Here is a 17,293-nt window from a genome sequence, read left to right as displayed (position 1 = left end):
CTTCATGGACTGCACCAGATTTGCCAGTTCTTGCTGTGAGATGTTACCCCACTCTTCCACCAAGGCACCTGCAAGTTCCCAGACATTTCTGGGGGGAATGGCCCTAGCCCTCACCCTCCGATCCAACAGGTTCCAGACGTGCTCAATGGGATTGAGATCCGGGCTCTTCGCAGGCCATGACAGAACACTGACATTCCTGTCTTGCAGGAAATTACGCACAGAACTAGCAGTATGGCTGGTGGCATTGTCATGCTGGAGGGTCATGTCAGGATGAGCCTGCAGGAAGGGTACCACATGAGGGAGGAGGATGTCTTCCCTGTAACGCACAGCGTTGAGATTGCCTGCAATGACAACAAGCTCAGTCCGATGATGCTGTGACACACCGCCCCAGACCATGATGGACCTGCCACCTCCAAATCCATCCTGCTCTAGAGTACAGGCCTCTGTGTAATGCTCATTCCTTTGACGATAAATGTGAATCCGACCATCACCAGAGAGAGAACTGCACCTCGTCAGAGACGAGCACTTTTTGCCAGTCCTGTCTGGTCCAGCGACAGTGGGTTTGTGCCGATAGGCAACTTTATTGCCGGTGATGTCTGGTGAGGACCTGCCTTACAACATGCCTACAAGCCCTCAGTCCAGTCTCTCTCAGCCTATTGCGGACAGTCTGAGCATTGATGGAGGGATTGTGGGTTCCTGGTGTAATTCGGGCAGTTGTTGTTGCCATGTACCTGTCCCGCAGGTGTGATGTTCGTATGTACCGATCCTGTGCAGGTGTTGTTACACGTGGTCTGCCACTGCGAGGACGATCAGCTGTCCGCCCTGTCTCCCTGTAGCGCTGTCTTAGGCGTCTCACAGTACGGACGTTGCAATTTATTGCCCTGGCCACATCTGCAGTCCTCATGCCTCCTTGCAGCATGCCTAAGGCACGTTCACGCAGATGAGCAGGGTCCCTAGGCATCTTTCTTTTGGTGTTTTTCAGAGTCCGTAGAAAGGCCTCTTTAGTGTCCTAAGTTTTCATAACTGTGACCTTAATTGCCTACTGTCTGTAAGCTGTTAGTGTCTTAATGACCGTTCCACAGGTGCATGTTCATTAATTGTTTCTGGTTCATTGAACAAGCATGGGGAAACAGTGTTTAAACCCTTTACAATGAAGATCTGTGAAGTTATTTGGATTTTTACGAATTAACTTTCTTCTTTTGCTGAGTTTGTTAATTATGTAGATAATCCTTTGAGAGAACCAGTGGTCCAAACCTCATGTCTATCATAATCCATTCAAAAGTTATTGGAGTGTGTACCCTTTTTAGGATGGCCAGAATTAGGGTGACTAAATCAACGGAGGCCAGAGGAAAAAAAGTGGTAAAGTTTTACGTTGCATTAGTTAGGCTGGATTCTGTGAAGAATTAAGGCTACTGGTACCTGAGAGGCTCACTTTCCCATTGAACTCGTCATTTTTCTTCTCAAATCTGCAGGACATAAAACAATAGAGGTAAGATGGATATTGGTTTTGAGATTTAGTATTTTCATATTTTAGTGTACGCTTTTTATATTCTTAATACCTGTTTTTTGAAGATTGCTCACAAAAACAAGTGTATATCTGTGAAATGTCAACGGAGCACTGAGCTTTTTATTTTCAAAGGCTTTTACATTTAATTCAGCTCGTGTCATGCTAATTTAGCTTTTTGCGACCTGCGGAAACAACTGAGGACGACGGCCATAAAATGTAAAATCCTCAAGTTATGAGAAACCTACACCACAATGTCAAGAGCTTGGTGCTTATCGGATGTATTAGGTTACGAAATCTGACTTTTTGTATACAATGTTAATGATAGGTTAAAAGACCCAACTGAACGATTCAGAACATGAAGAATCATATTTGTCTTGGTAACATGTATTTTAGGAAGTGACATTTCATCACCAAAGCACGTTTTCACCCACTCTGGGCAGAGGTGGGTAGACACCCTACCCTTTGGGATTGCTGGCCTTTGGCTGTGAGTGCACTGTTAATCAATGCACCTGCTCCATCGTGTGTGTGTAGCCAGAATTCACTCAACTCGAATACCCTCTCGTCTCCCTGCTCTCTCCCCAGGCTCCAGTGAAACATGTGTACCGGGTGCTGCAGTGCCAGGAGGAGGAGCTCACCCAGATGGTGTCCACCATGTCAGACGGCTGGAAGTTTGAGCAGGTAACGCTGCCTCTCGCCACGAGGAGCCAAATGTCCTCCTTTTATTTGTACTTCCCTCGACCCATAATCCTCACATCGCCCAAACAATCCAATTCATGAATTGGAAATTAACATTAAAAAAAAAACTGTTACATTTTCTGTGTCTTATACGTGATCCGGGCATCCCTCTGTGCTCTGATTTGGTTGTTGCAGCTTGTCAGTATAGGTTACGGGCGGGCCCAGCAGTCAGAGTTTCTGCTGATTGTGTCAAGGGAGGTGAAGGGGGAGGAGTCTACTTTCCCAAGCCACAGCGGAGAGGTGTGTCCCACAATGTTCCGTCCACGGGCTGGTCACTGCATGTCCCCTATGTACCCATTCACAACCCTTTTGGCCTCTGTGCCAACTCTATGAACAGTAGGCAGCCATTTTGAGTTGATTTCAATTTTAAGATGTGTACTGTTGTCCAACAAAGGACCCAAATGAACACAGCACCCTTTCTATGTCTGTGTTTGATTATCCCCTTCACATTTTTGTTTTCAGTTTGTTGGTTATATGCAGGTTGTTCCACAAAGAGCTATTGCTATTTTTATAGAAATTGTGTGGCAATATGGAATTTTAAAAGCCAGTTATATTATATGAAGTGCCCTTTTTAATATAGACCACATCGAGAATTTATTAAGTCAAATTTTTATATGAAAAAAGGCTTGCTAAAGTGCACAAATTCAACCCTGTGTCACTTCTAGGATGATTTTTATCCCACTTAATCCCCAAAATAAAGCCCTAGTTATTTTGTTGCTTTGACAGTCATTTCTGAAGATTATTTATTTCATGTGATTAGTGATTCATTTACGTCTGTCCCTCATTTTAAGGTCAACCCTGTTACGTGAACTGAACTCTCGTTTTTAATATGGTGGAACTATTTCTTAAAACAAAAATCTAACATTTGAACATCTAATAGTCAAATCCTAGTGTAAAAGCAGGTGAGCTGGTTCTACTCTTTGGACATTTTCCAGTGTTCCACTCTTTGGACATTTTCCCCCTGTCACAAAGGGATTTATGGCTGATTTTAAGAAGAAATCATCAAACCTGTTTATTCTTTTAACCCATGCTAGTTTATGAGAGAAGGAAGAGATTGAAGCCTGATTAGGCTATTCACCTTATGTAGCCCCACCCACTTGACCCAGTTCCTGATTGAACGCTGTTGTCTTCCACCTTATGGCCTATTCTGGCCCATTGACACACTGCTAACCCAGGGAGAAGCAGTCGCTAAATATAAATCACACTTTTCCAAATTATTCATAGAATCTGAAAGATTGATTATTAACATGAGGAAAATTATATATTTTTTTAACACTTAATTTAAACGCTGACATTTGTGCAGTTAGCATTCCCATAGACTCAACATGGATGATTAGCTAGATAGCCTGTGAGGATAACGACCGTTATTTATTTTAAATACGCTATTTCCCTTTTCACTCACAGAGCAATACTTGAAAGGATGAGTATGTTAGACACGAATACCATTGACAAAAGACAGACGCAATAGATTGACAAAAACAAACTCTTACCCAATGTAAATGCCACACACGAGTTCCTCTTGGGGATAGATCTAGAATCTCCTCATTGCCGCCCATCAAAATTAGCCTACATTTAGGTTATTGTTTATGTATTTCACACTGTTGAGGTAAAAATCTGAGTATAATGCTTGTGTGAATGTCAACCCCAATACTTGTTCATGTCACCATCAACTGCATTACACTCAAACTAATTCAACTACCACCACCGATTTTTCTGTATGGCTAGCTATGCTACCAGCTTATACAAAACGGGAGTTAGTATTTAGCAGAGATTATTATTTTTTAATAAACCCGAAAAGGACAACTTCTAAATATTATGTAGGGAAAACAGACAAATATATCCTAATTGGATTTTACTAACCACACTGTGTGGGCCTGTTGGAACACATAAATCATGATGGATTTGACTGTTTTTGATTGGGCACCAATGACGGCGTCCTTGTGCTAGCCACGACGGTCTGCGTTCCATTGATCTCTTTACTGCATGTTTGCCGAGAAGTTTCTCTGGAGATAACATTAGGTTGTTTTCGATCTCTTGTGCCACATAACTAACTAGGTAACATCCATGTTTTAGTATGTCATTGCTGTCTGATGAAAACCTCCGTAAGTACATTTTTGCCAATTTTTATTATTTTACATGTAGTGTACATTGAGGTGAGCAGTAACTCACCTCAATGTACCCTGAATATTTCAGAACATTCTAGGACCTGGAAAATATATTCAAAATGGCTTCTTGAAATTGTAGGTTTGTTAATGGTCAAATATTGATTTATTTTTTCTTAATTTCCTTAAGTGTCTGGAAGATGAGAGGTTTTCGTCAGACTGCGACAATATGGGAATTCTAATTTTGGCATTTTTCCGGCATTAAAAACAACCGTTTTTATTTCAAGAAAGAGAATGAACATCTTTCAGATTCAGTGCACTTTATTAAATAGTTTTGACCAATGAAATTTATATTTAGCTCCTCCCTGGATTTGCTGTGTCAATGGGCCGCAAGTTGGAAGACAATGGCAACAAACTGACTGCGCACTTGTTGCCAGGCTAGATAATGTGGATAGAAAGTCAATTTTGACCATAAAGTGTCAAAATAATTCATTTTGTGACACTTTAGCCTTCTGAAATGTTTGGACTTTGTCAAGAAATTAGTAACAAAACAAAAAAACAATTTACCATGATTTCCAGGAGGAATGATAAGTAATATATTTTGTATACTAAACAGAAAATGTTGACTCAATAGGGCACTTTGATACAAGCACCAGATTTGGCACAGAGGTAGATGTACTGCATGTACCCTGAAGAGATATAGATATGGAGCCATCCAGATTTGGCCTTTAGGGGGTTTGGCAGCCACTAAAACAAATATAACTCAAACATTTTAATACATATTTAGCTTCTGTTCACTCAACTTGGTATAGAAAACATTGATCTTTCAAATGTAAAATTGGCACTAAATGTCTGGTGGCTCCAGCGTGGCCATCTTTGTTTTCACATATAGTCCTCTTTAACCAATCTTGGTCCTCTATTCACACCAGGGGTTGGAACCGGTTCAAGGAACAGAACTGAAAACCTGGGAACGAAAGTGATCTATATTGTTCCGGAACAGAACTGTTATTTTAAAAGCATTGGAACTGGTTATTAACATTCTGGCTTTTTTCACCCCCACAAACACCACAAAGTGCCTATGCAAAGCCCTCACTCACTCAAACTTATTCCAGTGTCTGCCTGCAAGCTAAAAATGTGTAGGCTACCTGCCCCTCCCCCCAAAGTATAGCCTACTGATGTTACAAGTGTTTCAGAAATTAGGCATTTTTTTTATTAGAGAAGGAATGGATTAACCTTTTCAATGCTAGGTAAGGATACTATAGTTATTTCACAGTGGGTGTATTAACTACAGAAAGGTAAGATGTTTTTATTTTAATTCTGGTGCCGCGCTGCACACACATGCTTGTTAGCTCGCTAGCTAGCTCTGGTCCAGTCTCTGAAGTTAAGACATTCAAAGTTTCTCAATAGAAGCCGCTCCTCCGTAGGTATAATTCTGTTGGCCTAATTCAGATAATGCATGTCACAACAACAAGATGCCCAGTGCTTCAAGCCTCCTCCACCGTCTCCCTACCCGCAAAGTTGTCACGTCTCGTGCCCTACACTTGTCGGTCCAATGCATGTAAATAGCTTGCCCGCTCCATAGCAAGCTGCTCGGTGAAGTAATTTACTGTTGAGCTAAATGTAAATTTGAGGTTTTAAAAAGAAACCATATAAACCATAATAGGTTTTTTTTGTTGTGTTTTTTCCAAACCGGTTCAGACCTTTATTTTGCTGGTCAGAACAGTGGAATGGAACTAATAAAGTAATGGTTCTGTTTAGAACGAAATGATTGGAAAATAATTTTGGTTCCAACCTGATTTCACACTGCCCTTGCCTTTTTGAATGAGTACTCTGCTCTCTTGCCAGTTCACTTCAACAATTGTGGTCAGAGTACTCTTACATTCACATTGCTGTGTTTAGAAATGAACCAAGCTCATCTTCCAATATTGACTCAATCCACTATGGGTAAATGTTTAGGACAAGCCATACCATCAGAACTGGTTGGAAGATAATAGATTTAATTGAGTTAATCTAAGATCAAAGACCATTATAATCAAAAGATTAAATATGACTGGTAACAGGATAAATGGCAGAATATTAACTGCAGATTGAATGCTGTATTTGAAAGTTGTATATGCAATGTAGGCTACTGCCCCTTTAAGAGCTTGTGTTGATTTTGTAATCTAGTTGTGTGGTTTTCATCAAATGTTACTTTATTCAAGCCCCACAATCAAATATTTTTTTATTTTTATTTTTTATGTTTAGAGCTGACGCTCTAAATCTAAACATTGTTTAACTCCATACATATTTTGGAATCCTTAAATTGCTGCTTAAAGTCCAAAAACAGCACATGTTTTCCCCCCACCAACCTGCACATCTTCTCGTTTGTGGCACCAACGTGAGGGGTTATAGCTGGGTAAACGGTGTTGCAGTAGCCTACTGCATGGTGTGGTAATAATGACAAGCGAGCCTGGAGAACTTTGGGTTCACATTGCACTAAAAAAGAGAACCGGACCGTGGACTTCAAGCCAACCGAACTCAGACCACCTCTCGAGATGGATTCAGTTTGGCTCGCTCCAGGGGCTCTTGAGGGATCTGAATTATTTTGGAGCATTCGCATTGCACCAAACTTTAACCCAAACAGAGTTCACCAACAATTTCTGAAAGGGACCAAGTGTAAAATAAAACGTAGGTCGTACCAGTATGTCCAATTTAGCTCAATCGCCTATTTCTCAGCCTCTGAGTATCTTTGAATGAATAACAGAAAATGTTAATGAAAATTTGCTGTGAATGAAATTGAGCAGAAAAATAACTGTTCAAAACACCAATATAAAACATCAAATTTGATTAAATGTGTAATGTTCAAATGTATGCTTATTTCTGAATTAACGCCAGTTACTGCTTGACAGTCTGTTTTGACTCCGAGTTGGAAATTGCAATGACCCAATTCAGCGCTTTTAGAGTTTTGGTTTTAGGGGGTTTGTGTGCAGGCTGTAAGTGTGCGTGGATAAGCTCTGAATCTCCCCTGGCTCTACTATCCCTTTGGGGGGGGGGGGGTAAGAACGAACACTGGATCTCCCTGAGAGCAGGAATCTCACTAATCTTCTTACAGGGTTCCCGATGGGAAGCCCCTTAAAACTCTTCCTTGACCTTTAGCTTAAGGCTCAGCAGCAGTGAGCCCTGTCATCTGGGCATACGCACTCCGCTAACCTATTGCCCTACTTTCAGAGCCACCCAGTCCTGGTTTGTATTCTTTGGGGAATGTTTTGCAACAACAAAAAATATAATTATTATTCAGATTGAAACTTGGAGGTGTGGTAATCTATTTCTGACCTTTATCTTCACTTTCGTGCTACAAACCCGATCCTGGGCTGCCTTGAGGTTTTTAACCGATCATCCACACTAGGTTGGTGGAGAGGTTCGTGAATGCTTATTCAAAGTAACCTTAGCAAACAAGTGCTCTGCAAATTGACTGCACTTAAAAATAAAATTTGGGGTTGACCATATTGTTTGGCTTAAGTAAGTATCGTGATTGGTGGGAGCTGATCATGGTACAGTAGCTGGTAACTTTAACGTTTAGCATTGATTATAGAGTAGCCTAATACTTTTGCCTCCTGTGTGAGACGTCTCTTGGCAACAACAGGGCTCCTGCAGAAGTGGCTAATGAGTCTGTGTATGTTGAGACATACACACCTACAGAGTACACTTAAGTTCTCATACACTACATGACCAAAAGTATATGGACACCTGCTCGTCAAACGTCTCATTCCAAAATCATGGGCATCAATAGTTGGTCCACCCTTTAATGCTACAAGAGCCTCCCACTCTTATGCGAAGGCTTTCCATTAGATTTTGGAACATTGCTGCAGGAACTTGCTTCCATTCAGCCACAAGCATTAGTGAGGTCGGGCACTGATGTTGGCCATTTAGGCCTGGCTGGCAGTCGGCGTTCCAATTAATCCCAAAGGTGTTTGATGGGGTTGAGGTCAGGGCTCTGTGCAGGTTAGTCAAGTTCTTCCACACCGATCTTGACAAACCATTTCTGTATGGACCTCACTTTATGCAAGGGGGTATTGTCATGCTGAACCAGGAAAGGGCCTTCCCCAAGGAAAGGGCCTTCTCCAAACTGTTGCCACTATGTTGGAAGCACAGAATCGTCTAGAATGTCATTGTATTCTGTTGCGTTAAGATTATCCTTCACTGGAACTAAGGAGCCTGAACCATGAAAAACAGCCGCAGACCATTATTCCTCCAACAAACTTTACAGTTAGCACTATGCATTAGGGCAGGTAGCATTCTTATGGCATCCACAAAACCCAGATTTGTCTATCGGACTGCCAGATGGTAAAGTGTGATTCATCACTCCAGAGAATGCGTTTCCACTGCGCCAGAGTCCAATTGCAGCAAGCTTTACACCACTCCAGCCAATGCTTGGCATTGCACGTGGTGATCTTAGGCTTGTGTGAGGCTGCTTGGCTATGGAAACTCATTTCATGAAGCTCCCAACGAACAGTTCTTGTGCTGACGTTGCTTCCAGAGGCAGTTTGGAACTCGGTAATGAGTGTTGCAACTGAAGACATGATTTTCACGCGCTTCAGCACTCGGCAGTCCCTTTCTGTGAGCCTGTGGGGCCTTCCACTTCGCGGCTGAGCCGTTGTTGCTTCTAAACAATAACAGCACTTACAGTTCACTGGGGTAGACTTGTTGGAAAGGTGGCATCCAATGACAGTGCTACATTGAAAGTCACAGCTCTTCAGTAAGGCCATTCTGCTGCCAATGTTTAACTATGGAGATTGCATGGCTGTGTGCTCGATTTTATACCTAAAATAGCTGAATCCACACATTTTTGAAGGGGTGTCCACATACTTTTGTGTGTGTAAATAGTGTATGTGCACACACTGACTGGTTGAACACTAAAGTTAAAAGCATTCGACTGAGTGGAGGAACATTTTGTGTTTGTCTGACCTTGTCAAATATGTATTTGCATGACATCGTATTACCTCACCGTCTGCATGTTTGTTTAATGTCCTGTTATCCCTGTCTGTTTTGTGTCCTTTTAAAAGTTAACCTTTAAAAAGGAACTAACATTTTACGGAAGCAAATATGACCCCTCACCACCCCCACACACACATTAATTACTTTCTACATATTTGGAGTCTGTAGCCAACTCATCTTTTGTGTTCTGATCTGTTTCTAGCTCGGTCTTCTGTATGTTCTGCTTATTATCTAATGCTTTTAATTTCTGTTCAAACTCTTCACATCTGCTCTAAGTACACTGTAATCCTATTTTTATTTTTTTCTGAAGCTAACTCTCTCTTTCTCCCCCCCAGCTGGTCAGCATTGGATCCTCTTATAACTACGGAAACGAGGACCAATCTGAGTTCCTGTGTGTAGTCTCCAAGGAGCTGCACAACCAATCATATGGCCCAAACAGTGAGCCCAGTGAGAAAGCCAAGGTGAGCCCCATCCTAAGATGTGTGTACACTAAAAGTAAGCCCAATGACAAGCTTGTCTGAATGGTGGATTGTTCTAGATGTCTAAATGCAACACATTTACTAACTATCCCTAGTTTACTGATGTCAACCTTCATAGAAGAGTCCATTTTGAAGCAGATAGGCTTGGACTGCTGCACAGAGTAATTAATTGATGAATTTGGTATTTTCTGAAAAGTATATTAAAAAAAATGGTAATTGACTTTGGTTAGCGATTAATTTACTGAGAATTAGCCTTCAATTAATCTATCCAAATAATTTTCATAGCATTAAAAATGAACTGTCAACCATTTTGTATCTAAATCAAAAGGACAGTACGGTCATTTAGTGTACAGTTGGTAGTCAGACCACACGCAGGCCTAAATCCATTAATCCAGCTTTACAAGATTGAAGTTGTTAGATTTGACCTTACACCAAAAAACTGAAACATTTGAATCCACATTAGGAGAACGTTAAGAGCATAGCCTTGAGGATTATTGGGACTATTAGTGGAGAATGTCATTCTTTCTAAGGGCTTTGGGAGCAGAGCAGCAGGCCTAGCAGTGGGAATTACAAGTCCCATCTGCTGGTTCCCATGTGGGCCCAGTCCTCCGGGGCCTGCTTCACACTCTAGCTAGTCCCCGACTTGGTAATTCTATTGAATTATTGCTAATAGGCTGACATTAAGTCTTGGATTCTGTCAGTGGTTTTAGAAGTCACATGGATGTAGTCTAGTTACAACCCGTTTTAGATTTATTTTCCTATTGATAGGAATTTCAATACATTTACACCAGAGGCTTTTCGCTTTAGTTCTAAACAGACTTGAATACACCTATTACAGTACGTCTGTATACTAAATGGACTAAGGTGCAAAGCAATCACAAAGGGACATCTTGAGAGGGGGGGCTCGGATCGATTACAAGTGAGTCTTAGTACATATGAAAGGTAGTCTACCCTCTGACCCTTCAATGTACCTCTGTTGTGATCGTGTCTTGAACCGGAAATGTGAGTGAACCCCTTTTGAGAATCAAGTCCCAATTAGTTGTAGTAGTAGTTGGTGATACATCCCCTGTTTGAGTCTTCATTTGACTGATGTTGGTTTGAAGGTAAATGTTTTGTAACATTTACGCAACCTTGTTTTATACCCCACTTTACCCCTGACATTTTCTCCTTTTCATTTTCATTCTTGTAAGACTTGCCTGTCTTGTCTTCTTCCTGTCCCATTTGCATGCTGCATGTTGCTCAGAGCGAGGACGAAGAGACGGATTATGAAATGAATGACTCTGATTAGGGTTGAGCGCTTATGACTCAACGGTGAGCGCTCAGCTGCCCTCCTTTCCTTCGACTCCCTCCATCTTTCCACGACTCCCTCATGTGTCTTTGCCCTGGTGCTTGCAACCCTGATCAATAAGCTGATTATGTCTGGGCTTTTGGTCCTGTCAGGCTTTCAATCACTTCATAAGTCTTTTACACGCTGTCTCTCTAGAACTAACTTTGGCTGCAATTGTCATTATTTACTTTTTTAGCAATGAGCAAATGTTTGCTTTGTATTGCTGGCATGGAAACCAAGTGCACGCTATCTTAGAAAACCCCTCACCATATCCTATCCTCCCACTCGGGTGTGTGTGGCACCTGCATGTACTCGTTTGCTTGGATCATTGTGTGTATGGGAAGGAAAGAGGTAAAATCATGTCGACTTTTGTTTAGATTCTCAAGGAAAATTAAACAATAAAGATGCATCTCAAAAAATAGTACAATAAATTGATTTTCAGATTTAGGTCTGTCCCATTCACAGATACCAGACTCAGTTTGAGCTTGCTGCAGTGTAGTTCCACATTTACAGCTAAGTAATTGCAGGGATATTTTACTATATATTTTAACATTAACTGATTAATCCCTTTGCAGATTCTTCAGGAGAGGGGATCCAGGATGTGAAAGATCAGTATTACAAGCACCAGGTATATAGTACAATCGTATGAGTCATAATACCCATAAAACCTAGCAATCAAACAGGGAAATGGTTACAATTGTTTTTCCACCGTTCATTTTTCCATAAGGGATTTTTAGAAACACTTAAAATAAGGGCTGTGTTTTGTGTAGGCTTACCCTGGGGTGATGTTTTGATAACCGTGTAAGTCTCTCTAGGACAAGATGACTTTTATTAATATATTTACCCACATTTAAAAAAAAATCTAATTAACTACTAATGTCGCTATCATAAAGAACAACAAATACGATGGTGATCTGGATGAGACTGCTGAATCGAGGCAAAGGTAAGAGTCTCTGGATTAACTATCTAATGATAGCTAAATGTAGTAATAAATTGGCAAAATGTCTTAAACTTGACTATTCTGTGAACTGTCTTGTGCAAGTTTTAAATTGACACAATACCTGTTTAGCAAAGGTTTTCAGCTAGAGATGCCGTGCAGGAGCTTGTAGGGATTTGTAGTCTTGCATGATGTCTACTCTGATGCTAATGAGCATTTTTGAATATGAGAGGAAATAGAATCGACTATATTGATAAGTCACCTTGTCCGAGAGGGATTTACATGGTTATCAAAACATCACATCAAGCCTAAACAAAACACGGCCCTTTATTTTAAGTGTTTCTAAAATCACCTATGGGTGAAAATGATTGGTGTGAAAACGATTTGAAACCATTTCCCTGTTTAACGGCCAGGTTTTCTGGGTATTACGACACCTCCACTGTGGGGCTCTATAACGATGCAAACATATCCTTGACAAGAACCTGTTACACAACGGAGAAGACAGTTAAGAGGGACGTACATTTGTTTGTGTTTTTCCTCCATTTTATTTTATAATGTAAATAAGTCTAGAGTCTTTGTGCCTGTACAGTTAAACTGGACCATTTTTGAATTAGTGGTGAATTTCTTCTAACTAAAAGTGATGAATTATAATAATGTTTTATGCTATAAAACATGGTCATACACGGCCAATGATTCACTCAGGGGCTACTTTTGAGTTTCTGTTACCTTCTCACTCCAGGATCTTGTAAGGATTTATGATGAGCAATCTCTTATCAAGCATAAACTGCTAAAACCTGTACTGTCAGTAGTAGTAGAAGGTAATTAAGCATACTTATTGAGAAATTGGTCGCAAAAGAGACAGGGATTCTTAATTTTGTTTTCAAATGAGTTTAATGCTTCCTTTTCTGGTGTGTTCTGTATTTTAGATGGGACTTTCTGTTTTAAAGCATTTATTTGGGGGTTTAAGATATTTTGAGAAGGTTGGGGTTTGCTAATGTTTTGAAGGTAACGGTGAAGGAATATATGTTAATATCCTTAGGTTTGTTGATGTGCATAATCTAAAAAGTCCATTTAATATTTAACTGTTAAACTGCACGTTTTGTACACTGTATAGTTAAACACAACTTCAAATGTAAGTTGTTGTACTGGATCATAGCTAGAAAGTCTTGACAATTTAAATTGATAACTTGAGTTTTGCAGTGTTTGTACATAGGTCTCTGCATATTAAGACTTGTCAATCAAGGTTCAAATGGTTGAAGCGCTGTTTTACTTAGAAAACACCTGAAATCTTTTGATATCCAATAATACGGGCAATATACCTGGGCTCAGACATTGACTGTTATGTTGTAAAAAGATGTATTGGTCTTGAAAGGCTACACATTCTTTGAGACATTTTGTATTGTGTAGACTACAGCATTCCAAGCTCTAGTTGGAGGATGTGTACATTGCTTTCCTTACACTGCAACACCGTTTTAAGGGTAAATGCTGCATTTCAGGAGACTTTTTATACAGAGAATTGTTTCTGACCGGAGATGCGGTACTGCTCAAATTTTTATAGTGTTTCCTTTTCCCAGTGAGGACCAAATCCAATGTCTTATGTGCCGCTTATACATGAACTTTTATTGTCCGGGATAAGGAAACATTTCTGGTTGCGGGCACACGCACTCTGTATGTGCAGCAGGAAACATATATTGACCCACAACTAATTTTACACACACTCTTTCCATGTAACAAACAGTTTTATATCATTAAAGGTGATTGGATGGATGCATGTTTTTGATATACATATATACATACATACACACAAGGGCTTTTAAAGTGGAAACAATGAAATCTGCAAAGAGGTTCAATTTAAATAAGTGTGTTTTGACAAAGCTAGGCTATGTTTACATTTGCTATAGTATTCTGAAGCCTTCCAGCGATCTTGCACTCCCCACTTACCTAAACATTGACTTGTTTGACTGGAGAAAAGGGAACAAGCACGCCCCACTCTAGATGGACTTTAAATGCATGTAAATAGTTAACTTAATTTATGTTAACATATACATTTCCAAGTGGTTTGCTACCACTTCAATGTTAGAGCTGGTAATCTCTCGTGGACAGACTACGTAAACATACAGTTGAAGTCGGAATATTACATACACCTTAGCCAAATACATTTAAACTCAATTTTTCGCAATTCCTGACATTTAATCCTAGTAAGAATTCCCAGTCTTAGGTCAGTTAGGATCACCACTTTTTATTTTAAGAATGTGAAATGTCAATAATAGTAGAGTAATTTATTTCTGCTTTTATTTCTTTCATTACATTCCCAGTGGGTCAGAGGTTTACATACACTCAATTAGTATTTGGTAGCATTGCCTTTTAAATTGCATAACTTGGGTCAAACGTTTTGGGTAGCCTTCCACAAGCTTCCCTCAATAAGCTGGGTGAATTTTGGCCCATTCCTCCTGATAGAGCTAGTGTAACTGAGTCAGGTTTGTAGGCTTCCTTGCTCGCACACGCTTTGTCAGTTCTGCCCACAAATGTTCGATAGGATTGAGGTCAGGGCTTTGTGATGGCCACTTCAATACCTTGACTTTGTTGTCCTTAGGCCGTTTGGGGTCATTGTCCATTTGGAAGACCCATTTGCGACCAAGCTTTAACTTCCTGACTAATGTCTTGATGTTGCTTTTATATATCCACATAATTTTCCTTTCTCATGGTGATCTATTTTGTGAAGTGCACCAGACCCTCCTGCAGCAAAGCACCCCCACAACATGATGCTGCCACCCATGTGCTTCACGGTTGGGATGTGTTCTTCGGCTTGCAAGCCTCCCCCTTTTTCCTCCAAACATAACGATGGTCATTATGGCCAAACAGTTCTATTTTTGTTTCATCAGACCAGAGGGCATTTCTCCAAAAAGTACGATCTTTGTCCCCATGTGCAGTTGCAAACCGTAGTCTGGCTTTTTTATGGCGTGTTTGGAGCAGTGGCTACTTCCCTGATGAGCGGCCTTTCAGGTTATGTCGATATAGGACTTGTTTTACTGTGGATATAGATACTTTGGTACCTGTTTCCTCCAGCATCTTCACAATGTCCTTTGCTGTTGTTCTGGGATTGATTTGCACTTTTCGCACCAAAGTACGTTCATCTCTAGGAGACAGAACGGGTCTCCTTCCTGAGCGGTATGACGGCTGCGTGGTCCCATGGTGTTTATACTTGCGTACTATTGTTTGTACAGATGAACGTGGTACCTTCAGGTGCTTGGAAATTGCTCCCAAGGATGAACCAGACTTGTGGAGGTCTACAATTGTTTTTCCCATGTCAAGCAAAGAGGCAAAGAGTTTGAAGGTAGGCCTTGAAATACATCCAGGTACACCTCCAGTTGACTCAAATGATGTCAATTAGCCTATCAGAATCTTCTAAAGCCATGACAACATTTTCTGGAATTTCCCAAGCTGTTTAAAGGCACAGTCAATTGTGTATGTGTATGTAAACTTCTGACCCACTGGAATTGTGATGCAGTGAAATAATCTCTCTGTAAACAATTGTTTGAAAAATTACTTGTGTCATGCGCAAAGTAGATGTCCTAACCGACTTGCCAAAACTATAGTTTGTTAACAAGAAATTTGTGGAGTGGTTGAAAAACGAGTTTTAATGACTCCAACCTAAGTGTATGTAAACTTCCGACTTCAACTGTAAATGGTACTGACCAATTTACGTAAGAATTTCGTTCTGGGTTAACTGAGAAAGTGCTGGAGACAATCTTATTTTTTTCCCCCTGTGAAATCGATTCTGTGAAAATGGTGACTAGCTCAGTCAGCTTGAGGAGACTAGTGTTGGTCTCATGAGTATTGTTGCTGTGAGATTTGTACTTTTTTTTGTTTAGTTAGCTTGGTTCCATCTTAATCTTAGCAGTCTGTGTACTTTGGTCTTGACCTGTATAACAGCATCACAGTGGCTGGCTGCACTACCTCCTCAGCAGCACCATTTTACACACTGCTAGACTACATGCCATGGTCATTTAACTTTAACGGAAAAACGTATTTTGTGCACAAGTCTCCAGTCTGTACTGTAAGATGAGCAAATTCCCAGTATATTGGGAAGAGTCAGCTGGTTACTTCATCACAGTCCACTGTAACGCATGATTGAAGACAGTCACACACAGGCCTATTATTCCAGAGTAGGTGGAATGCACTTGTTCCACAATCAGAATTATAATGCTCTTGATATCAAAGATAATTATCAGAATGATGTCATATCACTACACCTGTCACTTCTGACTATTACCATGATTTTATGCAATGTAAAAAATGTTACTGGGATAGATGTATGGTCTTGCATAGGTTAACTTCAATAAAATGGTTTGCATTTCACGTGTGTATCTGTTCTTTTTATACAGTTTGTAGCAGCACACTCAGATTGTTTTGTAAGATTTTGTGCATAAATACTTAAATCAGGCTACATCAATACTTCAATAAAATGCTCAAATTAAAACTACACCGTTGGGGGAAAAGGGACAAGACGAGGCAACAAAAAACGTATCTAACACTCACTAGTGGCAAAAGCAGTGCTTAATTTGTACATTTGGAGGCGCTGGAACAAAAAATGAGCCGGAGAGCGAAGTGACCCGGGGTGCTCTGAGGTACCAGTACGCATGAGAAGAAAAAAAAATCTCCTTTATAATAAAGCATTGAAAGCTTTTATCATGTTTTTGCGTACTGGCGTAGATCAGTGGAGTAGAGGCGCTTGTGGAAGTTGCACACATGGGTAAAAATGTGTAGCTTGGTGTTCGGGGGAAATGTGGCCTTTTGTAAACTCATTTCGTGCAATTCTACATTTTAGATAACTGGAGACTAGCAGAATATTTATTTCATACCTAACAAATTATCGAAATGACAGGCTACTTTAACACTGATGAACAGAATCTGAGATCAGTAAAATCGACCTTCAATCCATCAATAGCATAGACCTAGGCGTGTGTGGAGACACACACGTTGTACAGTACGAGGAAATTCGTCTTAAAGCTTTCCAGTTTCACTGACTCACCCAATGAAGCTCAGCTCATTCACCGGCGATCGCCGATGCGCTCGTGCCAAAAGCTTATCTCTTGTTTTACTTGGTAAAACAATGCTGTTCGTTCAATAGGCCTATTTGGAAGTTGATAAATAGACAAACATTGGCAGTAGAATGGCCTTACTGGCAGATTAGTCTTCTCTTTTCAGCAGGATCAATTTGCTTTCCAAACT

General features: G+C 40.4%; 1 protein-coding gene across 2 annotated transcripts in view; it reads left to right on the top strand.

Moving 5' to 3' along the window:
* The window catches only part of kctd5b (potassium channel tetramerization domain containing 5b), a 33,403-nt gene extending 21,571 nt beyond the window's left edge, over positions 1–11,832 (top strand). Inside the window, exons 4-7 of one of the 2 annotated variants that reach the window (XM_038991317.1) lie at positions 2,090–2,185; positions 2,378–2,482; positions 9,654–9,779; positions 11,700–11,832. In XM_038991317.1, coding sequence (XP_038847245.1) covers positions 2,090–2,185; positions 2,378–2,482; positions 9,654–9,779; positions 11,700–11,729 — 357 coding nt within the window. In that variant the 3' untranslated portion in view covers positions 11,730–11,832. The remainder of the gene's footprint in view (positions 1–2,089; positions 2,186–2,377; positions 2,483–9,653; positions 9,780–11,699) is intronic. The other variant, XM_038991318.1, reaches the window with a different exon arrangement.
* Positions 11,833–17,293: the final 5,461 nt, after the last annotated feature.

Source organism: Salvelinus namaycush, chromosome 4, assembly GCF_016432855.1.
Source record: "Salvelinus namaycush isolate Seneca chromosome 4, SaNama_1.0, whole genome shotgun sequence".
Classification (NCBI taxonomy): Eukaryota; Metazoa; Chordata; class Actinopteri; order Salmoniformes; family Salmonidae; genus Salvelinus; species Salvelinus namaycush.
Note: the sequence above shows the minus strand (reverse complement) of the source record. Positions and strands in the feature narration are given on the sequence as shown.